Genomic DNA, 24065 nt, shown 5'->3' on the forward strand with positions numbered 1-24065 from the left:
AGAGGAGGCTTCAATCTCTTCTCCTTTGGACCTTTCTTCTGACCATCAAAACTAGGTTTGCTGTGTAATGTGGTAGCTCTCAGTGCAAAATCATCTAAATCACTCACCCATGTTTGCCAGGAGACAAAGTACATATTGAGTCACTTTGTCTCTTAATTTGGTTTCTTTATGGTGGTTGTAGCTATTTTCAAGTCTTCCCTCAGTAAGCTGTCTTCTGTGAGTTTATTCAGCTGCAGACATTATATGCACTTGCTTTGGCAGCTGTAACAAAAGCAGAATAATGACAGAATTAAAATTTGCTGGCAGTTGTATTTGTGCTTTGCAGGCAGGACTCATTGTAGTGCAAATCTTTGTGGGCTAATGAAGTTAAAGCAGGGCTTTAGATACTATTCTTTTAAACAAAAGCAGCTTGCCTAAAACTGTCTCTGCTACTCTTTTCCTTCTGAAACAATGAGAGCAAATGTTACAGGTTTAAAAATGGAATATAATTTATGAGGCTTCTAGCCTTGGGCATGAGTCCTTGTATAACTGGAATTTAAAGTCTAAAATGAATATTAATGAGGGGGGGAGGCTCACAGACCTATCCTTTAGTACTAATCCATTGTGAGTGGATCAGCTCTAGCAATGGGCTGATACTGGCACAGAGACAACCAGGAACTGACTGCTCTTAGAAAATGCCTCATCAGTCAAAGTCTTCACAGGCTCCTGAATACTCGTGCTGATCAGATCCAGAAGGGCACCTGAACATTTCTGGTATCAGTACCCTGCCTGCTGAGGCTGTGTGCATTTCCCTGGGGACACTCCTGTATGCTGGCTTTCAGCTCTAGCTTGTTGCATGGATGGAAGCGTAATGGAAGGGTAAGTTATAAGTTATCAGTGCAGTTTGGAAGAGCCTTTGGAGGAGAACTGGGAACCTTCAGTCTGATCTTCAGGGCATAGTCATGGTGACTTAGTCTGGGTGACATCAGTGTTAGTAGCTCCCTGCCCCTGATTATTAATGACAGAAAGGTTCTAAAATACTTAAGTGTTAAGAAAGCGTGTAAAAGAAATGTGTCAAGTGACTAAAGCTTCCCCTCATTTTCAGGAAGGAAGATCCTTTGTATTAACCATTTGATCTAAGTAATGTTTAGGTTATAAATTCCCTGAAAATGGGATATTTGTGGACCAGTGCACCTCCTCCTAACTCACAGAGGCTGATGCTAGGAGATGAGAGGTCACCTCAAAAATGCTGAGCCCCTTAATTTTACTCTGTAGTTAGGGCAGGAGATGGAAAATCTGACAGCAGCTGGCTGGGGAAGCCAGTTACAATAAACCTCTTTGCCTCTTCCCTTGTCTTGGTCTGTGCTCCAAATGCACTGATGTGCTGCTATCTTCTCTAGTTTGAGAGGGGTTTTGGAGTGTAAGTATAGCAGATTTGAAGAGTTCCTCTAAAAGCTGAAGTACTAACCTTATTCTTGATTTCATTTGTTGGTTGTTATGTGCATGACTTTTGGTAAAGTACTTCATTTATTCTACAAGTAAACGGTGTCTTGTGACACCTATAAAGCCTGTGCTCAAAGTGATCACTTTTCTTGCCTCTAGCTCAAGGGCAAGGTGCCAAGATCTATATTTCCTTATATTTAAAATCCATTAGATTTTACCTAGGTACTAAAGATAACGTAGTCCTGTATCGGTTGTCACAGAAATACATTAAATCTAGTGGACTATTTCCTTGTTGGAGATTGAAAGTTATATAGTTGCTACTAAATTGTTGCCTTTACTACAGAATCACACAGTCCAGGACTGACATTGAGATTGGAAACTAAACTGAGCGAGAGAAAAGCTCCAAATTAATTATTTTTCAGAACCTACATGGAGAAAAAGCAGTCAGTGAAACTCATCATAATGATTATATTCTTAATATTAATTAATACAAATACTGCAGGAAGGTGTTGTTTTACACTATGGTTCTGTATTTAGATCTGCTAATGGAAGGTTGCAGGCTGAGCATTGCTCGTTCCAGAGTTCTTGCCAAAGTTTCTAAAGGTTTCTCTTTGTCATGCAAGCTTTCCCCATGGCATGGTGCTTGCATGCTGTACATGCCTCTGCTGCCACATTAAGTAATAGTGCCTCTCTACTAAATCTAGAGTAACTGCATGGTTATTTGTGCTATTGGAAGAAGTCACAATTATATAAAAATACTTCTTTCCCTCCCTTGGATCTGTCATCATTGTTAAGCCCTGCACCTCTTGAGCAGCTTTAATATTTGTTCTTTTCTTAGGTACTGGAATGGGGGTCTTTAATTGCCACAATCAGTTATGTGGTAGTAAAAAAGCTGAAGGCCACGTTCAAGAGCTGGGTGCCATGTGGATGGTCTCCTGTTCCACTGAGAGTGGCTGGGTGGTGTTCCCAGTGCCAGGAAAGCTGCTGGAGGTGCTGCCACAAGGCCAGCAGCATCCCTGCCCTGTCTGTGGGGGATGGCTCAGCAGGGCAGAGCTTTCAGCTCAGAGGGCACCAGGATTCCTGTGCCTCTGCATGTATGTGCCTCTGATGTGTCTTAAAAATCTAGGGGCAGTTTTGACCTAGAATTTATGGTTTATTCTTGCCCTTTAAAAGGGCAGAATGGTAATAATAGATCTTAAAGCTGTGAAAATATTCTGTGAGCTATGAAAGGTTTAACTCTGTTTTACAGGTGGAGAAGGCCCAGAGATTAAGTTAGGAGTTATACAGGGGTCTGGCAGTTGAGACTGGTATCATTTCTGGAGGTTTAAGTCCAGCATCTGAGGCAGTCTCAGGTTGCCTGTGTCCCTTTAGCAGGATGTTACACCACTAACATCTCGGTAGGACTATCTCACCTCTACGAGCTGTGCTCAAGCCATCCTGAACCCCAGGCAAGCCCTGTTCACTTGTTTGTTAAATAACTTGAAAAATGTTCCCTGCCAGGCAGCAAAGCAAGCATGGCTATTTTCTCCCTGGCTTTTGTATCACTCACCTGTTTCTGGTTTTGTCTGTACTTATGTTGGTTTAATTTTGTTTTTGAATAGTGTATTTGTTATTTTGCTGTACAGACCCAGCTGGAAACACACCACTTGTTTTTGCTGTGAGAGGGGCAGCCAGCTGTGTACCCACACGTCTGGACCTGACATCTCTTAGATCAGAATGATAAAGGTACAGTATCTTATCTCCATCACTCACCTGATTGTTTCAGGGGAGAGCACATGCACACCCATCCTGTGGTAGAGAGAGCACACTTGTGTTGGGGTGGAAGCAGAGAAGATGTGGCCCATGCCAGGCCCTGCTCCTGCTGCCTGAGGTGCTCATCCACCTGCTCAAAGACAGGGCCACAGTGAGAGGCTGTCATTTTGTGTGCCCCTGCCTGATGGATTCATCTTTGTTAGATCCCTTGCAGCTTGTAATCAGAGACAATTCTCTTACGGCTTGTTGGCTGAGTGGGAAAGGAAGGCACAGATTAAAACTAAAAGCAGATTTACTTCTACTTCTCTAGAACTAATTTCCTTCTTAGGTCATCCAGCATCTTGGTATCTGTTCTGTTTGTATATTTGTCCTCCATGGATACAAATTTACAGGTAAGAACTCTATTTTAAAAAAGCGTATCTCACACAGGGCAAAATAAAAAGGAATTAATTAGCTGAGAACCAAATGCATGAGGAACATAATTTGGGTGCTTTGTGGCTGCATATTTAACTATGTAAGTAAAAATAAATTAAAAGATCCTAGATCTGGGAGGTTCACAAATATGCCTACATGGAGTTCATGGCAATGTACACTTGTGCAAATAAGGTGTTTTAGAGACTGAAGGGAATGGCTTGGTGTACATGGCATCAGGTGTAGAAACAGTGCTTAAGGCATAATTGATATGTGAATTCTGGTGGAGGATGAACCCTCCTGAAGGGTCATTTTGAGTCCATTCATTGTTCCCTCTATTACTGTGCTTAAGAAATTGGACATGCAAGAAATTCCCACACGTAATATTTGAGTTGTGTTGAGGCCAATATCCTGCAGAAGTTATCAGTGTCGCTGAAAAATAGAATAGCACTTGGATAAATGACAGTTTTGTCACTGCTTGGCTGAAGTCAATGTGCTGTCTTTAAGTTACAGCTCAAGCAAAGTAAAATTGGATTAAAATAAGCGAAGGAACAAAGAAATGCAAAGAAAGGACTGCTCAGTGACTCCAAAGGTCTGGCTGTTGTCTCGTTTTGTTTCCGTGCCCTGGAGTATCTGTTATCGGTGATTCAGGAAGTGAACTGCTGGGATATGGATAGAACTTAGTGCTGCTGATAAGGCACTGAAATGATTGAAATGCCTGGTGTAGTGTCAGATAAGATGAAATGCCTGGTTTATCACACAAGCACAATTCTAGCAAGATCCAAGGAGGCTGAGCAGCTTTATTCAGTAAAAGGCTGCAGGCTACCAGGGTGACCACCAGACAAGACAAACAGAATGGGGACTTTATATCAAGAATCTGCCCTGCACAGGTCCCTGCGTTTGAGCATGGGAGGGTTTTGTGTTTCAGATTACATAAAGAGATTTACGGTAAGGGAGTCCTTAGTGCTTTATTGTGAGCCTGGTTTGAAACTGAAAACTTTCTAGATAGCACAGAATTGGTTTCTGTGCCTTTTGTAATGTGCTGTGTGTGTTTGGCATTCTTGGCCAGGTTGTGCAGCCTGCTGGCTTGCAAAACACCTGCCAGCATCAAGGAGGTGTTTCTGAAATGATGACTGCAAGCTTTGCCTTTGTAAATGAATTTACTTTTTGTGAGAGCCTTGGCATATTGAAACTTTTATTCTGACTGGAATATTTGTTATATAGGTTGGCAGACTGACATTCAAATTACGTGGAGGTTGTTTGTTGCTGCTTTTTGCTTTGCTTGTCATATGTCTGTGAGTTTTAAGACAGTGACTCTGTCGGGCAGACTGACCCAGAGGTGATTTAATGAGCAGCCAAGTTCTACATGAGCCCATTTGACCTGTGGTAAAAGCAGTGCAATCACCTTGAGTGGTGGCACTCAGTACCTCTAAGGGTGCTCTGGGGTAGTCCTGGAAAGCTGTGAGATCAGAACCTCACAGTGCAAAGGTCTGAGGAACAAAGCAAAAGAGAGCTGTCTCCAAAGCTGAAGCACTGATGGACAGAGCACAGACCCTGTAAGCGCAGAGAGCTGTGGGGACACCACTGGTGGAAGAGAAAATGGGAATCTGCTTTTCTGCCTTCGTAAGCCACTGATTAAAACCCACTGTGTTTTCAAGTTTGTGAAGCTTCAGTTGCTACCACGGTAGAAAGTCTAGAAAAAGTATTTGTTTTCAGCAGCCTGTTTGCATTTACCTACTCTTTGGGCTGCTGAAAAGACCAGTGGCAGAAAATGTACTTAAGCAGCTTTAAAAAGAATTCCGTGGACATAAAATAATATTCAAGAAATTTTTAAAAAATAGTAATTTTAAGAGTCGCATTTAAAATTAGAATAGGTCAGATTGTTTGGCTTTTTTGAAACTGTTCTCTTTCAAAATTTTGAAGAAAGGATTTCCTCATGTGTTTTGTTCAATAATAGCTGTAATGGATTTTCTTAAAGAGCTTGTATTTGTAATCATCTTTGTTTTTTAATGAGCCAATGGAGTTAGTAAACTAAATCAAAAGCAATAAACCAAATTCTGGCTCATTTGAAGAAAGGACACAATTTTTACTAATTTCAATAAGTAGGATATTGTTCCAAAGTCTTACATTCCTCTAATGTAGTGGATTAATAGCCAAGAGTATGATATGATCTTTTTTATCATATATTACATAAGAAACAGAAAGGCTCAGTTGACCAGACACATTTCATATCCCAGTGACTGCGTGCTTTGTTGTCTAACAATGTAGCAGAAAAACGTTTTGGTCTATTCATTTGAATATGCTACTCAACTGTTGTTCTTGTTGAAGAGATAATGATGTGTTTAAAGTGTTCGTTTTCAGCTTTTTGTTAAAGGTAATAAACAGCCTGAAATACATGTGATTTTTCTCTTGCTTTTTTCCTGAAGGACTGCAAATGAAAGATATTTTCAGGATTACAGAAGGTGGCCCTAGAACCATAAAAACAAATGGGCCAGGGTTTTCTGGACTAGTCATATCTTGGGGGCAAATAAGTCAGTACTGCAGTTATCTGTCTCCATGGCATTCTGTAGCTTGGCTCTGTGCAGATCAGAGTTGGTGTTTTGCAATGAAGGCTTTAATGAGATTCAGAGTATCTTGTTTCTCTGTAATTGATCTGTTGGGTGACTGAGTAATTCTTCCATATTCATTACTTCAATTTCCTTTTCTCTAAAATTAGTGATAATGATACTTCTGTTTTGGAAACACATTAAGGTCCATAGGTAAAAGTTACCTTAGATTTAGTTTGATTTATTTGTTTTCCTTGTCCTCAGTGCACTAACAATCAAAACCAACTTTGTTTTGGATGTCTCACACTGGATTACATCACTGTGGCCAGTTTGCCAAACTCATTATGTTTATCTCTTGGAAAATCATTCTTGGTTTTGTTCACAAAGCCAGTACTCAAATTCATGGAACATTGCAAAGGGAAGGATGCTTTTGGAAGATGGGACCAGCAAGAACATGTAAGGATGAATAGTCTTGGGCTACATGTGCAATTCTTAGTGAAGCTGGTGAGAACTGCTCTAATGTTTACGTAAGTTTGATATTAACCCTAGGAAGAGCTTTCCTCTCCCAGTGTCAGCCTACAGGTCAGGTTTGAGCCTGTCCCAGCAGGATCCAGGGGGTGTGTGCACAGTCCTGGTGTCAGTGGCTGCAGGGGGAATCTGTTGTTTGTATGTTTGGGGACTGGAGTCTCCTGGTGCAGTACCTGGGGATTTGCCTGCTGGCTCAGCTGACTGGGCTGTTGTAAAAGGACTCATAACCCCAGGCAGCTCTGCAACAGTGCCCTGCAAGTTTTTGCAGATTGATTGGAACTCTGTTATTGCTCAGAGGCACAGTGGAGGGGGAGCTGGTGCTCAAGCAATAGGATGAGGCATTGTTTTCTCTGAAATTAATGGGGCTCTTAGGGAGGGGCAGCGACAGAAGTGTTCTAACATGTGTCTGAAGATCAGGTCGCATGTACTTCCTTCAAGCTTTCCCCTTCTGGAGCTGAACAGCTTTGATGTTCACCTACATCAATCCTTTTAACCTTAGTGGTGCTGCTGTCTTTCTTCTGACTTGCTTGACCTGATTTATTTTTTATCTTCTTTTAGGACACATCCACTTTATGAGATATTTGAAGTCACCTAGTCATTCCCATAAGTTAATCTTGCTGCTCCTCTCTCATTCATGTTTGTGTCCCACTCTGTAGGGTTTGTCTGGAGGGACTAACATCTTGCTGCTTTTGCTATTCAGAGATATTTTTCTGAGTCCTGTGTAGAGTTATTTAGAACTCCTCAGGTGCTGTTGTTTCACATCATGAGCTTTGTGTTCTTGCACTGTGCAACCATTACCTCTAATTTCCTTCAACAGTTTTCTCCTGTTTTGTGCAGTTGATGCTTGGACTACAGAGCTGCTGATGGAGATCAGGCCTTGGCACCTGCAGTTCAGGCTCCTGTTTACCTGGGAAGTGACTCTTCTCTCTCCTCAGCAGAGCAGCCCTGAGATCCAGGCTCTGGGCAGTCCATGTACTGCAGGGCCCAAACTGCCCTCCTGGGGTGACATTCTTGGCAAGCTGTTTGCACACTGCTGTGGAGAGCTCACGGACAGGCACACAGGCTGAAAGAAATGAATGGAATTGGTAAACCATTCTGCAAGATTGGGATTTTTAGGAAAATACATGACAGAAAAATTTCTGAGCATCTCAGTTGTTAATGCTGTCTCTCCAGGCTTTGTGGGAACCCAAGAGGAAGATGTCATGTGCTCCAATTTAAATTTTGCACCATAGTGGTCTGGATGCTAAATATACTCTATTGAGTATCCTTTCAGATAGTTCATATCCCAGAAACTAAAGTAGTAAACTATATATAGTCTCTGACATTACAAACCAGGTTTGTTTTCACCTTCTCCATGGCTGAATTGAGATAGCAGGAGCTAACAGGTCTTCCTGCTGTTGTCTTCTCTATTTGTGGCTCACCTTTCACTCTCATTTGTGTCCTTGTTTTGTTGTTCAGGCTTGAGCAGTCCATGTGCTTTCTGACTCGCCTATCTCAGGCTTACTTCTGATTTCAGGATCTGAATGCTTCCCTTCAGAGACCTGATCCCTTCCAGCACTGTCATTGCATGTTCACTGATACAGTGTGGGGCTGGGCACAGTTGAAAAGAAATGCCCTTTTTCTATAAATAACTCTGTTGTGGATGTTTTCTTGATGGGTTCCTGTTCCCAGTTTCAGCTGAAGTCCCCAGGAGCCCAGTGTGGGAAGCTGCAGGGTTCTGGTTAATTCTTAGCACCCCTTTAGGAATCAGCACAGCTTGATTTTTATCTTCTTGACCTGTCTTGCTATAAAAAGAAAACAGTTTGCTACAGATTTGATGACTGATTGACCTTCTTATTTCTGGGTTTGCTTTATGCAGATTTATCAGGTTTAGGGCCAGAAAACATTGGTGCAAGCTACCAAATGGCTGTGGGTATCCCACTGTGTGAGGCGGCTGTCACATGGCCAGGAGAGATGGTTTGTCTTGGTAAGGCAGGTGGAAAGCTGCCAGTCATTGCTCTGGGACACTGATCTTGTTTTGGGAACCTTTTCTCTGTTTTAGGGTCACTGCAGAATCCACTCTTCACTGGATTGATTCAGTTTAGACAAACTTTGTCAGAATTTTCCTGTTTTTCCTTTTGTGGTGGAACAAGAAAGTGAGACCTCTGTATTTCACCACTTTCAGGTATATTTTGTAGGGACTCTGCCATCTGTAACTTGGTTACCTCTGCAGAATCTTACAGCAGTATTCTCCAGTATCCAGCCCTGTGTTTTAACTCCTCTCCTGATTTCTTACACTGAGAAGATCTTGATGTACTGTTACTGGATTTTGGGCTGGTGCTGCCCTACTACCCATTAGTGACAAATACTCCTGGTATCAGCTAATATGAAATCCAAACCATTTATATCCTGGGTCTTTTATCAGCACTGTTATTTGCTTGCTTTCCTCTGAGTGATTTTGGCTTTATGGTGCCAGGCCTTGGGGCTGTTTTTGTAGTCTAGCACTGATAATCAGTGTGTCTGCATTTACACTACAGCTGTCTCTGCAATGCAGCTGGAGATTAATTTGTCACTGATCTAATAGCAGAATTCCAAAATCGGTGATTTACTAGTTTTAATTCAGGAGCCTCCTATGAGTGCAGAGAAATGTCTGTGTGGTTGAGGAAAATTAATACTCTGGAGTCTGTTGACTGCTGATTTAAGGTAACGAGGTGATTCAGAAGTAAGTTCCTGAGTCCTGATGGAAGCCTTGCAGAAAGCACTGGGGGTACTTGCTGTTTTGGGAGTGGAAATGGTTGTACTAAATGTGCTCTGGATTTCTATTTTTACTAGATATTTGTACTGAGAAAGTAATCTCAGATGAAAAAATGGATCACTGTGCTTAATCATACCACTGGAGCTCTAATTCAAGGCTTCTAATTCACACCCAACTGTTCTAAAGCTATCTGTTTTAGAGAGATAAACTTAAAAAATTGCCTTCTCATTCCTTGCTCTGAGAAACTTGATTCCTGTTGTTAGTTGCTTTCTGCAATTCCACTGGCATGTGGTATAATGTTGCTTTAGGGAAGCTTTTCTGTAGATCACATTTTTTTTGTTTGTTTCCTGTATATTTCTTCCAAGCTGATAAAAACCATTATAAGTTTAGCTGGATATGTTTTTTGCAGCTGAGATGGATGCAGCAGTTTCTCTGCTTTTTGCCAGACATTGCAACATTCACCTAAAGGACAGCAAGTGGCTTCTATGTGAGCTTTGATTACTGAGAAGAGTTTGCCAAACCACTGCTTTTTGTACACAAACTCTTTTATTCTGAATCTTTTTCAAAGCAGTTTGTGTCAAGACTAAGCCTGAACTGATGGTTATTCCTGTTTGTGAATGATGTCAAAAAAAAATACCAGGGATCTAAATCAGCAGGTGAATATAGCACATAACAGACTTCATTATAGGGCAGAGAAGTATTTACTTGATGTAAAATTTTGTTAACACAGTGGTTTGGGTTTTAGTGGGGAATAGCAATGTCAAAGAGTTCTTACTTAAAAAATCCCCCTGCTGTTTAATTCCTGTAAAGACCATTATTAGCAAGGAGCAGTGAACACAGTGCTTGGTGTTTGTTGTACCACAGCTGGGAGCTGTCAGGTGGGAATGTGACTGAGAGAAAAAAATGAGGGACTGAGACTCCAGCTTACACAAGGCCTGACATGATGGCAGGAACTGCTTTTGGGAGGGGTGTGTGGCAGTAGCTGAGGGATGCTGGAGTCCAGTTGGATGGTTTTAGAGGCTGGAGGCTGCTTCTTGCAAGGCTGCCCATGAACACTTCTGTCACTTCATTCCAGTGCAATCCAGCATGACTGGAGGTGCTTGTGTGTTTTACCTGTCAAAGACCTAAACCACTGCCATGTGACATGGTGCTTGAGGTGATCCTATCTCAAGTCAGTATCCATGAAGGGCAGAAAGGGGGCTGGAGGGCAGAATTCTTGCCTTTCAACTTTGGGAATGTAAGCGGAGAAGTGAAGGAAATAGTATGATATATTATTACAACAACTAGCAGTCGTGGTGAGAAAGGTGAAGTTGGAAATGATGGTTACAAATGAACAAGTTAGTACAGCTCTGAGTGTGCATTTCTGTTGTATCTTTTCAGACTTGAAGCTTAAACAATCTTCTGAAGTAGGAGGGGAGCACAAGCACAGAAAGCACAGTGCAGTTAGGGGATTTGCATCTTCTCAAACAAAAGCATGTTGCTGGCAAAGTAGAGGCTTTTCAGAGTGACTTGATTTGAAGCCAGTCTAATTTCAAGTCAGCAAGAACAATTGTGCTGGTTTTAATGTGTTTAGGAGTAAACTCTGGATTATGTAAGTTTGTTTTTCAGAAAAGTTGCCTGTCTAGAAATAACCCTTTCTTATGCAACAGGTCTGTTTCCTGTATATATATCCTGAGAGCCCTATGGCACAACTTCAGTGGGGAGAATTTGCTTTTACTGATTTTATTCCTATTGGCATCACTGCAAAGCCAGGGCTACTCTTCTGTTGTGGCAGATCCCTACTGACATAGAATTACTTGTACCTGAGCAAACTGCCATTGGCACAAGAGCTTTTGGCAGGTGTCAGGTGCGCCTCAGAGCTCTGCTGAGTTCTGAGAGAGCATCTTGTAAATAACAGCCTTCTTGAATCTGAGGAAGGCTTTTGTGACTGACCCTTAAAATCAGCAAGCTTTATAAGGAGCTGACTGCATTAGATATAAACCCAGTGAAATTCAGGAGAAGCAGGAACAACATGACTTTTTTGTCTAGTTTCCAGAGGAGAGGTCTTGATTGCAAGGTATGGAGGAGTGGGAGGGTGAATCCTTTACCTCCACACCAGGGAAACATTCTCAGTTACCACTCTTCTGCTTCAAGTTAGTTAAATAGTTTAAGTTAAATAGCTTAAAAAGAAAATAAATTGAAAGGATGAAAATTCCAAGTGATGAGCTTCTTAATGTAGTTTCTGTGAGTAACAGACTTGGCAGTGAGAATAAGCTCTGGGGTCAAGTGAGTGAATGTGGATAGACAGCAGGTGCCCTGTTGACCTCCTGAGAGGCAGAGTAACCTGGTGGAAGGACTGTGGGCAAATGGTAAACAGTGTTATCTAGAAATCTCATCACTTTGATGTAAATGAAATGTCATAATTGATCTGTTCAGCTCTCTGCTGTCAGCTGCCTGCCTGAGATGCATTACAATAGTGCACATGATATCAGGTTCAGTAACCTATCCTTAGCTCTGCTGCTGCCTGGAGACATCTTTAGATTCAGTTGTCTGAAAAATAATGAAATGGAAGTGGGGAAGGAAGTCAGGACTTGCAAGGGTGTTTCCTGATTGACTGTGTTAGCATTTTACTCTCATGAAATGCATAGAAACCCCAAGTTTTCACAGTGATTGTTGAGTGTTCCTGGCACCACAGTCTTGTTGTGACAGAGACAATATTGAGTTGTTCTTGCCAGGGTCACTTGGGGATACCAACAGTGTTCCACAGATCCTTTTACTGGCCAGGTGAATTTCAACCAACAGTGACATGAGTGATACATTGAATGTGGGGTTCTTGGCCTCCTAAAGCAGGTGTGGTCCAGTTCCCAGGGTGATCTGGTCCCAGTAGGAAAGCCAGCCACTGGACTAGATGGGTTTATCCAGGCTATATGGCATATCTTGCCTTTGATAGTTATTCCTCTGAATTAGAGCCTCCTTTGTGCTTGTTGTTGTTAGAATTGGTCTGTTGCTGCACCATTACCCTGTGGATACAATAAATTTACCTTTTGTGCTGTTCCTGAGAAATTAGGTTCAGTATTTCAAAAATTTAGGTACCCTGAAAAGATTCAGATACCTTTTCATTTGCTGGGGAGAAAAGCAGGAAAAAATTTGTTGATGAGCTGCAGCAATTAGATGTAAATTAAGTAGATTTTCATTATAACTTGAAAAGGCTGACATCTGGTTTCTAAATATGTAAAAGATATTTGTAAAAAAGTTTACTTTTTTTTTTTGTCTGAGCAGTATTTATCAGATGTAGCCAGACTGCTTTGAACTTCTTTGCTTTGGTTTTTCCTTTTGTAATCTCCTGATGTTTTGCCTCATTGAGTTCTCCATCTCTTTAGAACTCTGTTGCATGGCAAACTTTTCCCAAAGCTTTTAAGTTCTGTATTAAGCTTTAGCTTTTTACAGGCCATATAAAAAGTTATTTTTTCATTTTCTTATGTACCATCAGCCATCTCCAGTTTTACAATGTTGTTGGAAGCAATGCAACAATCTAATGAGATGATCTGTTTGAGCAGCTGGTTTTAACCTCTGTGACATTTCATGTTCAGGGGTATAAGTCTCTGCTGTCACTTCAGTACATGGTGTAGATTTTTTTTATATATATTTTTTGTTTTCTATTCACTCCATCTTTGAGGTTTTTTTCCTTCCTTTGGGTCAGACCTAGCAAGGAGGAATTGTAACTAAACTGCCATATGATGGATTTTCTGTGTTGAATCTGAATTTTTCTCTTGTTTTCTGACATCTCTCACAACTGGGAGAGTGTGCATGAGGAGTGAGCCAAAGTGGAATAAACTCTTCTCCCCCTTGAGAATAGAAGTCTCTTTGGCATCATTGGTTCAAGGTCACCTGTAGTCCTGTTTCTCCAGCATGTGTGTTCCTTTTCTCTGCATTCCTTAGACACCTGATACCTTGGAGGTGTTTTAAAGGGATCAGAGAAGTTCATTTCAGTCCAGCAGACAATGGAGTCAAGGCAGCTGACTGCACACCCCAGATCCCAGCACTCATTCTTTCTTACCTGGAAGAAATGAGCAGGAACCCACCAATGACCAATTGTCATCAGAAACCTGGTTCAAGTTACATCCAGACAATGAGGGAGTCCTGTGGGTCACCAGTTTTGGCAGTGCCAGCAGGGGTGACTGAACATAGCTCTGCTCTCTGCAGAAGTCCTGCAGCATGCCCTGGTATTTGTTGTTCATACAGCACTCTGTGAAATTTGGGGGCTGAAGATGAAGCACCCTGTGTTGTGGTATTGAAGTGCAACATGTCATTGTAAGCAATAGCTCCTCACAAATTCAAAATGAGTTTGATAGGCTGTGGCACTTGTCACAACAGCTGTGTTTTTTTGTGATGGTAGGCATTTTAGGATTTTTCCCTTATTTTTTGGTAACTATTGAAAGGCTTTGCACTGGCAGTGGAAATAAATACTCTCTGCAGGCTGCTCAAACAAGATCTGAACACTGGGCATTGAATCAATGTTCAGAACAACAATTGTCTGCTTTTGTAATTCAATGCAAAAGGAATAAAAGGGTTTTGGCCAGTATTTGAGCATATTATCATCCTGAAGGCAAGACAAACTGTTAACTTGCCAGAGCCATTTTCTGTTTGTGTGTTTGCCAGCAGTGCAAAAGGGGAGAGAGTGGAGGAGAAAATCAAAAGAATAAAGAAAGACTGACTTTAACTTTGTGACAGTTGTTTCAAACTTCTTACTTTGGCCCAAATGAGGTTTCCTTCTCTATCCTTCATCCCATCTGTAATTTTGCAGTTGTTTATGGATGCACAGTTTGAGGTAAGTAGTATAGCAAGTCAAACAGCTACATCTGAGTAGGAGGCAGTTATGGCTCTATCTTCCCTGTTCCTCAGACAACACTGACAAGGAATATTTGCTGCATATTTTTAGCAAGAATTCTCTGTAGAGCATTATCTCAAACATCTCTCAGTGCACTGTGTGAGCAGTTGGGTGGTGAAATCTGTTCCATGTAGCTGCAATACACAGTGCATGTGGCTGAATCCAGAGGAGAAAGGGATGGGATTTATATATATATATTTTTTAAAGCCCCACTTTTTGCTTTTCACAGCACTTACCACAGCCCACTGTACATGAGGAGGATTAAATCAGCAGTTACATGAGTAATACCACTAGATAAAAACAACTGGGCAGCATTCATGCCTTTTGCTCTCAGTTGTTAAATAAGGTGGCAGTCCAAGGTTTTGCAGGACTCCTGTTTGCCCCAAGCACACCCAGAGGCTGGCTGTGCTCACTGGTTGTACTTGCATGGTTTCCTGGCGTGTGCTGTGCCTGGAATGGCACACTGGTGGTGGCAGCTTGAGTTCTGAGTGTGCAGTTGGGGATGAATTTCTGTGCTAAGATTCCTTGTTGAGGTATTTGCTGTTAGTTGACTTTAAATGCAACACTCTAATGACTCTTTCTTCTTGTTCCTAATAGGACAGCATTCAGCAGGTACTCTGGATTTAGTGAATTATGTTGGTTGTTTTTACCTTTTGTCTTCAAGAATTTTTGTGGGCTTGAAAGAATTAATTACTTGGAGACATTTGGCTAAAAATTTTGATTATTTAACTGCAGTAGTAGAGTTGCAAGGCATTTATCACCCATATCCTAAACCTTCAAGACAGAGCTGGATATTTTACTGCATTGTATGTGATATCACAAAACTTACACCATTCCATCCCAGACCACTGTGAAAACATCAGTGACTTTCAAATACCTTTTTGGTCTGGAGAAGTGACATGGCACAAAGTGCTAGGGTTTCTTTTGAACTAATTGCTTGATATTCAAAGTCTTCCACGAAGGTGATGAACAGTCCAAGTCTGACAGCTTTGGCTGTGTTTGCTAAAACTGTCTCTAAATGTCCCAGCAGCACCAGGTTTGCTATAATTATATGATGGCCTTGGTAGATGTAACACTTTTTTTAAACTGTAAATAAAAATTCTCATCTTCTAGAAGTGGCAAGGGCTCAACATTGTGTTGAGAGGGTAACTTTAATGCTGCTACTACTCTATGGGGAGGGGTTTTTAATGTCTAGAATGTCCTATGTCATACAGGAAATTAAGAGTGACATATTCTTCCCATATGCACTTTACAAACAGTGAGGAGGGGACTGGAGGCACAGGGGTGCAGAACATCCCAAAGGCTTTGCCCAAAGCAAGCCAAAGGTTCCACTGTTTCTCCTCCTTGCTCTACCCTCAGCAGTGCAAAGGGACCTGGGAGGACCAGGCACACTCCTGTGACAGTGTCACATCTGGCATGGGACAAACTGCTCTCTCTTGATGCCACAGTTCATCCTCTGTGGCAGAGAGCTGACTCCCCTTCTGTGTGGTATTATAAGGGTACATTCATTAATGTTTCTAAAGCATTCAGAGCAGTGGAGCCTGTGCAGTGTGAAGTGACTTTTTCTGTTCTCTAGTGACTGTCATTTGTATAGTAGATATGCTGTGCTTCAGAAGGAAAAACAAGTCAATAACAAATCCTTTAGGGTTTATGATTTAATAATTTCATGGCTAATAGACTAATTCTGCTGTGCCTTCATTATGATTTTTTTTTTACTTGGTTCATTTTTTATAACCTGGCAGAAAGATTTAATTTTAGAAGTTTCAGTTGACAAAGACATGCTGGTGCTAGATATGAATTTCAGATCATTGTCATTGTACTCTATTTTTAAATTCAAGTGCCTGCCAACTGAAAGAGCACCCTGTGTCTGTGCTGGGTGTTCTGCATCCGTGCTACAAAGCTGGGTTCTTCCAAGCTTCAGCACAAGACCAGCCAGTTTACTTTTATATTTTTTCCTGTTTAATGGAGGGAAATGTTCTAGCACCTTTTCATTATCACAGAACTAAAACTGGTCATGAAAACAATCCCCCTCCCTCCAGAGGCCTGCACAGGCATTGGCCATTGTTAAGATGCTTGCCTATCAACAACCACTTGAGAAAGAATTTTAAATGGTTTTGTGACGTCAAGGAGGCACAAGAAAACATAGTCTGGTGCCAAATTGCCTCCATCATTGAAAGCACACAGTAAGAAATAGATAACACAGAAATAAATCTTTTGTGCTGTAGCTATCTCATGATATGCTCTAGCGACTCCAGAAAGTGAGCTTGTCTGGTATAGGAATAGCTGAAGAAGATGAACTTTGAGAGCCTCATTTTCTAATTTATGATTAATGAAAAGCTGGCCTGATCAGTCTGACTTCCTGCTGTCTGCACACAATGTCTGCGGGGAGCTTGGACCTCGCGGAGGGAACCGCCCTGACCAAGTTTCAGCCTACAAAAGTGAACACTTTAAGTACGGTGGACAAAAAGCTCTATCTCTTGAATGAAAAGATGGACAAACTGTTGCATTTCCATGAAGACCTGTCAGGCAAACTGCAGCGAGTTGACAGAGGCATTGCTGATGTAGAAAGTGGCATTAACAAGCTCCCAGTATCCCGAGCAGCTCCTGATGACACGGATGCAAAGCAGAAAGGCCTGGAGGTACCGGACAGTGCTGCCCAGGCTGACGTCCAGAGCATGTGCTCAGAAGTGTTGAATTTGATGAAAGCTGCCCAGCTAGATGCCTCCAAGCATAAGGAGAGGCTGGCAAAGATAGAGAAAAGGGTTGATACCCTGGATAAAGTTATTACATTTGTGGGAGAAGTATTAAAAAATTCTAAAGTAGTGGATTTCATTCTCAAAGGCATTGTGCCCTGGAAGAAGGGGAGTCTGCTGGAAATCCCTGTTGAGGTTGGTTTAGTTTTACTGTTCTTCATTTCACTTTATGACATAGCAGGGCTTTAGGTTCTCCTGTCAATCTTTTTCATGATGTTTAATTCAAGTTTTCCTTTCTCTATTGCTGGTACAGGTTACTGCTGGGACCTTTGAATTGCAGGGCTCTTAAGGCAGGGAGTAAGCTCAAAACAGTGTCTGAGGTTCCTGAAGGGTGCTGGGCAGTCCTGTAATGACTGTGAGAAGGAGATTGCTACTGGAAAGGAAAATTCAGCTTCTACCAGTGCTCAAAGCTCAGCAATGTCACCCGAATTAGTGACTGAATTGAGGTCTCAGTGAAAAGTATGAGTAACATACTAGAAGCTTTTGGGGGTTTTTTTTGAGAGAAGCTTCTATTTTATTGTTCATTCACAAATTCTGAACACAGCACCAGTTCCTGAGACCTGTGCTGGTTTATGGTCATATTACCAAGCAGATTTACATGTCCTTAGACATCTGAGTTGTCTTTAGCGACAGTTTTGTGATGCAGCTGTGACTTCATCAACTCCATTAACATCATTCACTCCTGAAATTATGTACTTCTTGTGTTTGCATATTCCCATACATCAGTTCCCAAGCATTTCTTAATTATTGAGGACAGTGAGGGAGGAACAGGCAAGACCAATACTTAGTTGATATGGTGTTTTAAAATAGATTACCCTTGTTTTTTTAACAGTCACAGGCATCTGGAATTAGTTCTAGGTAACAGGAGTTTCCATTTTTCACTATGGCTTCTACTCCACCATGGGAATGAAGGAGTGGAAAACTGCAAGAGCTAGAATATGTTTATTCATTTCAAGAATCTTCTTGTATGTAGAGATGTGATTACAGTAAGGAGAATTTAGCTCAAATGAAAATGTCCATTTGTATCTTAATACAAATATTTTTCACCAAAACTGTAAAATCCTTTGATGGGAAGGTGCATTTAACCCATTAGAAGAACAGGGCAGTGCTTGATGCCAGTGTACCTTTCCAGGCTTTCAGCGCTCTCCTGATCTCCCTTTTTTAAGTGCCAGATGCTGGCAAGTGAGCTGACCTGTTAGGAGACAGAAGAATTTATAAAGTGCTTCTGTTAGTGTTGAGAACAATAAATCACAAGTCATCAACCTTAAATCTGGATAGAGATAAAGCTCATACTTGCAGTGCCAGCTTGAGTTCTACAGGTTTTTGGAGAAATGGGAAAGTCTGGTGTGTTTTGGGTTAGCTGTGTTATTACAGTCACTGCCTGCTGCCACTGCAAAATGCCTGGAGACAGATACTGTCCTTTGCTTGTTTTTGTGGACAGGCAGATAGAGATTGCCTGGTGACAGCCTGGGGGACTGGGAGGGTGTGGAGCTCTGTCCCAGGCTCTAGCCTGTGCCTTGCTTGGAGAGCAGTCAGGGTGTAGTGGGCGAGCAGCTTTATGGCAAACTCCAATTTTGCAATATGTCCATCACTGTCCTCCCCTTTTGTTTCTGGTCATGAACACTTTTTGAAATTGGAGCATGAGGTTTATTATAAGACCTTAAGATAAGTCTGTGCTTTGATCACAGGCTGCTGAGTGATACCTGAACTAGGCTGGAGTTAGTGAGGTTGTGTGTGTACGTGACCTGGCTGGGAAACGTGGAGCAAAGCACAGGTGAACGTAAGAACAAATTACCTTGTGCTGAGCCATGTGCTAACTTGGGTCTGGTTTTTGCAGCCTGTTCTGTGATAGCAGTACAGACCTGTCCAAAGAGCTCCACATTGCAGGGGGAGCACAGAAAAAGAACTTGCTGCCTGCTTGTTCCTCTTTTTCCAGCCTTTGCTGTTTGTACCAGGGCTCTGCTCACCACGGGCTGGCTCAGGATGGGCTGGGAGCAGGGAGGTCGTCTTTGCATTTCTGGGTGAAGCTGTTTGTTGGCAGCATTCCAGGGATGCCTTGGGAATGCTTATGGAAGAAGCTCTGTGGGGTTGAAGTCAACAAAAGGCTATGAATTTAGCTTCCTAGGTTCCAAGCCTCTAACTTTTTACTTAAAAACCAGAAAAAATGCACCAGCATTAAACTGTCACTTACCCAAGGCTTTCTTTGCATGTAGGATTGTGCCAGAATAATGTTCACCCTGGTCATTGTTGCAGGTTTGCTTAGAGCTGTAATAAAAAGGGTAATGATTTTTTTCTACTTTTACTCTTTGGGTGTTTTGGTTTTTTTGGGAATGGGGAGGTGGGGAGGCTCTGTTCACTTGTAGGGTTGGTGCATGAAATCCTTAACTGCTTTTACTAACAGGTGAAGGGCTGATGTGCAGCTGTCTTGTAATCAGTTACCTGCAGAAATACTTTAAATGTTGCTTATTTGCTTGTACAAGTCAGGATAGGAGGCCAGATCATCACTAGATTTTTAACTATTTGCCAACCACAGGAAATACTATGCCTTTTCCTAATTTTGTGTAATGCTTTTTGCTACATAGAAGTCAGTTGTAATTTGATGTCACATGTATTGCTGTGTGAAGTCTTTAGTGGTCCTGTTACAAAACAACCCTCTTCTCGAATTAACTGGGGGGCAAAACACTGTTTAAAGATAAAAATATGCTTCTGTTTTTAATAATTCTAAAGGTGACATGTGAGATGTCAGCTACACAAGAGATGATATAAAGCTAGAGGTTCTTTTTTGGTAGCACCTCTTACCAGGTCATAATGAATTTATTTATAATATATACATAATGAATATGATTTATATAATAATAATATACATAATGAATGAATAAAAATTCTTTCAATAATGAGTTTTTAGATACTTCAAGACAAATATGTTTTGACAAATATATTCAGAAACATTACTTTTCTTTCTGTCACCAGCCAAAAAGCAACAGAAACACAGCATCATTTCTTTTTCTACTGTCTCATGTTTCACATGTCATACTTTTAATCAATGTGAGTAAAGATGACCGGGGGCAAAAACCCTAAAAGTGAAAATTTTGGCAAGCAGTGACCTAATGTATTAATCTGTTATGTTGTTTTAAAAGGATGCCTGCCTGCAAAGGCAGGGAGAGATTGGAAGAATGAAGTAAACACAGCACTGACTAATAATTCAGGAGAGGTGTAACTGTCCATTTTACAGAGTCTCAATGCCTACATAGTTGCAGGAACCTAGTGGGAAATAGACACTCTTGGCTGTAACTGTAATTTCTGTGTTCCCTGTCATTTTTAGGCCAAAGACAAGTCTGAGGAGAGTGGTGCAAAACCTAAGCATGTGCTTAGTAACAGAGGAACCCAGACTGAAAGCAAGAAGCCTCTGGAAGGTATGTATCCCTCCAGGCATGCCACAAGCTCTGACTCTAGAATGTGCAGCAGACAAACTGGAAATTAATAGCCTGCTATTTCCCACTACCTGAATTACTCAAATGTAACTGAGTAACTTTGCCCCTCACTACTGGGAGAATAGAATTGTTCTCACCGCCCTCACAGGATGATTTATTCCCAGGATCAAGCACCACAAAAAGCTAGAAGATAAAGAAATTAAAACCTTTGTTTAGCCGAATAGCTGGGGTTTTCAGAGTTGGGTTCCACTGAGTTGGAGAGCAGAGCTTGTTTGGAGATACTGTGAAGATAGTGGCCCTATCACATAGCAAACCTAATAAGTTCTTTTCCATTAATATATCTGAAACAGCCCTCCCTCTTCCCCCTCTCTGAAAAAGGGACGTGTTGACACCAGGAATATCTTTTTTTGATCAGCAAGTTTCATTGGCCTGTCAGGGCCAGATTCCTATTTAGGGTGCATCTGTCAGGGCATTGCCCTGTTGCATCCATTGTTAATGCCTGTGGAGTTGCAACAGGGGTGAATGTGATGTTGAGCAGACCCTGTCATGCTGTTGTCTTCACAAATTGTCATTGAATCCTTTGCTTTGTGGGCAATCCCCTTTTTAGCTTCATCGCTTTGGAGGTGACAAAAACAAAGCAAATGGTTCCAATTTTGACTTGAGAGCAAGATGGGGTCGTGAGCAAACCTTGGTTGCTGATGATCTGAGCATGTTGAATGTTAATAATCACAGCCATTGTCATGAGAAGGTGATGAAGAACCTTCTAGTCCTTTTGTGGAAACTGCAGGTGGGCGCTGTCTCACCCCTCAGTGTGGCTTGGAGCCTCACTGGGTGTGTCTCTGCCCCTCTAACTGGGGAGAAGGGTCTGGTGGGATCAGGAGGGTCCTACAGGATCTGCAGTGCCTTAAACCACCTGTTTGATTTGCCCACAAAGTGGTTTCAGATTTTAGATACTATGAACTCGAGCCTTGCAGGTTTTTTGTTTGCTTTAAGGAATCCAAATTAACTCTGTGGCACTGCTGGAAAGCCACCAGAGCAGGTAAAAATCTGGGTTTAAGCCATGAGCATTGGTAGTATCTCGAGCCTGATGGGGTAGAGATTTTAAACCTTTTGGGGAATTTTTGCTGTCTTTTCAGGTGTAACTCTGTAGGTTATTTTGAGAGGTGTGTCGCTTTATTCCTTCTCTGTTTTGCCATCACTTTTGCCAAGGATAGTTTTTTAACAGTTTATTTTATTCAGAGACAAAAAGCGTGAAGAAGCTGGATGAAAACAAGGGAGCATGTGAGAAGGTGAATACTTCCAGTGCTGTAGCCCACAAAGCTGACTCCAAACCCCAGATTAAAGACAGGACAGCACAGCAGCAAGGGGTAGAAGGTGCTGGCAAAACACAGAGCTCTAAGAGCTGTCCACAGCAAAAGGACATCGATGTCAAAGCTTTGAATCAACACAACGGTCTTCCCTTGGTACATCAGGATCATGTGGGCAACCAAAATGCTCCTGCTAAAGCACAGAACGTGGACAGAGCCCCACACCTTGATGAGTGCCACAGGCAGCTTGTTCATCAGAAACCTGGGAAGAATGAAAACAAACCTCCAGCACCGAGTGCGGCCTCCCGGGAAGCCGTGCCCTCCACATCCCGGGCTATATCTGACACGGGGTGTGAAGTGACACATACCAGGTAGTGGCCTTGGTAGCTTTCTGTGTGACCTAAAACCTTTACATGTGTTAGAAGGGAGAAAAGGAATTAAAGGAGGCAGCTCCTGTGGGATGGGATTGGAGTGGAGAGACCTTACAAGGGTTAAGGCAGAAGGCTTAGGGGCCTATGTCAAGTTGTTTGCGACTCAGGTGGGAGGGAGGGGTTTGAGGCATCAGCCCTTGAGTGTGCTGACATAGGAAGGTGACCACCACAGAAGAGCTCAAGTAGTTTTAAACCACTCACTCCCTCCCAGCTCCTTGGTTTCTGTAGCCATGGGAGTGAAAGGAATTTGAGATATTTATTAGTGTATGACAAAATCGAAGAACTTGTGTTTGTTGTCCTCAGTGTTTTCAGTGCCTTGGTTACCTAAAAATTGTTCGTTTATTCATCTCTATGAGGCTAATATTTTCCTCATGTAGGTGTTTAATAGTCCATTTTCCTTCAGATTATTTATATAGGATTTTATTTTAATCCCATTTATTTAAAATTTAAAAAGCCCACACAACTGAAAACAACAAAACCCCACAACCAAAAGACCCCTACCAACTAAACCTGAAGAAATGGAACTTCAGTGGCAGATTTTAACTGCCAATACCTTCTCTGTCTGGGTGGGTGGCTGTAAAGTGTGTGGAGGGTGATAGGCACTCATCCATACACACCCACAAACTTATGTGTGACTTTGGGTGGGGAATTTCTCCTTTGTTCACTTGTACAAATTTGGTGTCTGAGCCCCAGGTTTTGGTTTGGGGATGAGGGAGACCACAGGTAACTGGAAGGCAGAAGCTGGAGTAAGCCCCAGGGGCAGCTGCAGCCCAGGGCATTGTCATGGTTTGGAGTGTGAAGTCACATGAGGGTGGTAAATGCCTCTCTAAAATGGATGCAACTTTTAATGAAGTTTCTAAGCCCACACAGAGGCGTCAAAGGAACATTGTGTTCCCCAGCTTGGAGAAGTGCCCGAGAGTCCCTCTGCATTTGGGCTTGTCTAGATAGCAGAGGAAGTGTTTGCTCAGAGCTGGCTTCAGCTGCTCTCACAGCTCACACCAGAGCAGCTCAGACCCACAACACAGCACCAGGGTGTTAAAGGTGCAGAAAATGAGACATTTCAGACTCTTGTTTTACGAAAGCAGAAACATTTTTCTGTTATAATATCTTTTGTAATGAGGTTGCACCATCAAAAGAGGCAATAACCTTTGTGAAAATGAGGTACGTTCTCTCCCAGACATCAGACACTGTCTTCATTTGCCATTGTGTAAAATCTACTTTACAACTTCACAAGTTTCAGTTCAGCCTCGGTAAAATCAGACTGTTCATGACAGTTGGAGCAGTAACAGTTGACTCAGACATTATCACATGAATGTCTTTGATGCAGGTTAGGAGCACAGAGAATTGGTTCTAACCTGTATTCTTTTCAGGCAACACAAGAGGGGGAAAAAAAAAAATCATTCAACTTTTCCAGTAGTTAAAATGCCACGGAAAATAGTACTGATGGAGTGAGAGAGTTTATCAAAGTTAGATTTTTAAGAGAAAGTTATGGAAAGAATGCTATCCCATCAGAAGACCCAAACACAGATGGCTGAGTGTGCAGGTCAGCCAGCTGGAAGAGGATACAAACCATCAGATTTGTAGAGCCATATGAGCAGCCAGCCATTTAGATAATCAGCCTGTAATTGCCTGTGAAGGCAATCACTATCCTCTCTGTGCCCAGATGAGTGGTGTTTTATTAGACCAACTGTAATAATTGCAAAAATTGGGTAAGTTTTCAAATGTGGGATTAACTCTTTGCAGGGAAAGGCATTTTCTTCAGCAGAAAGGCAGACATGTAGGGAGATGAGGACACAGAGAAAGAATCTGCATGCTCTTTGGTGCTCTCCCCATGTTCATGAGTCTTTCCCAGCAAGATTGGTGGTTAGGTTTTATCAATACTA

General features: G+C 41.9%; 1 protein-coding gene across 10 annotated transcripts in view; it reads left to right on the forward strand.

Moving 5' to 3' along the window:
* Positions 1-24065, forward strand: part of MYLK3 (myosin light chain kinase 3) — a 43578-nt gene that overhangs the window by 7660 nt on the left and 11853 nt on the right. For 2 of the 10 annotated variants that reach the window (XM_015639893.3, XM_015639891.3), the window contains 4 exons: positions 3048-3147; positions 19227-19292; positions 20336-20426; positions 21684-22122. In XM_015639893.3, coding sequence (XP_015495379.1) covers positions 3139-3147; positions 19227-19292; positions 20336-20426; positions 21684-22122 — 605 coding nt within the window. In that variant the 5' untranslated portion in view covers positions 3048-3138. Of the gene's footprint in view, positions 1-701; positions 859-3047; positions 3148-3533; positions 3567-3634; positions 4534-12798; positions 17149-19226; positions 19293-20335; positions 20427-21683; positions 22123-24065 lie in introns of those variants that run through there. The other 8 variants (XM_015639892.3, XR_001523718.3, XM_033517303.1 and 5 more) reach the window with 8 other exon arrangements.

The sequence above is a fragment of the Parus major genome, chromosome 11, assembly GCF_001522545.3.
Source record: "Parus major isolate Abel chromosome 11, Parus_major1.1, whole genome shotgun sequence".
NCBI lineage: Eukaryota > Metazoa > Chordata > Aves > Passeriformes > Paridae > Parus > Parus major.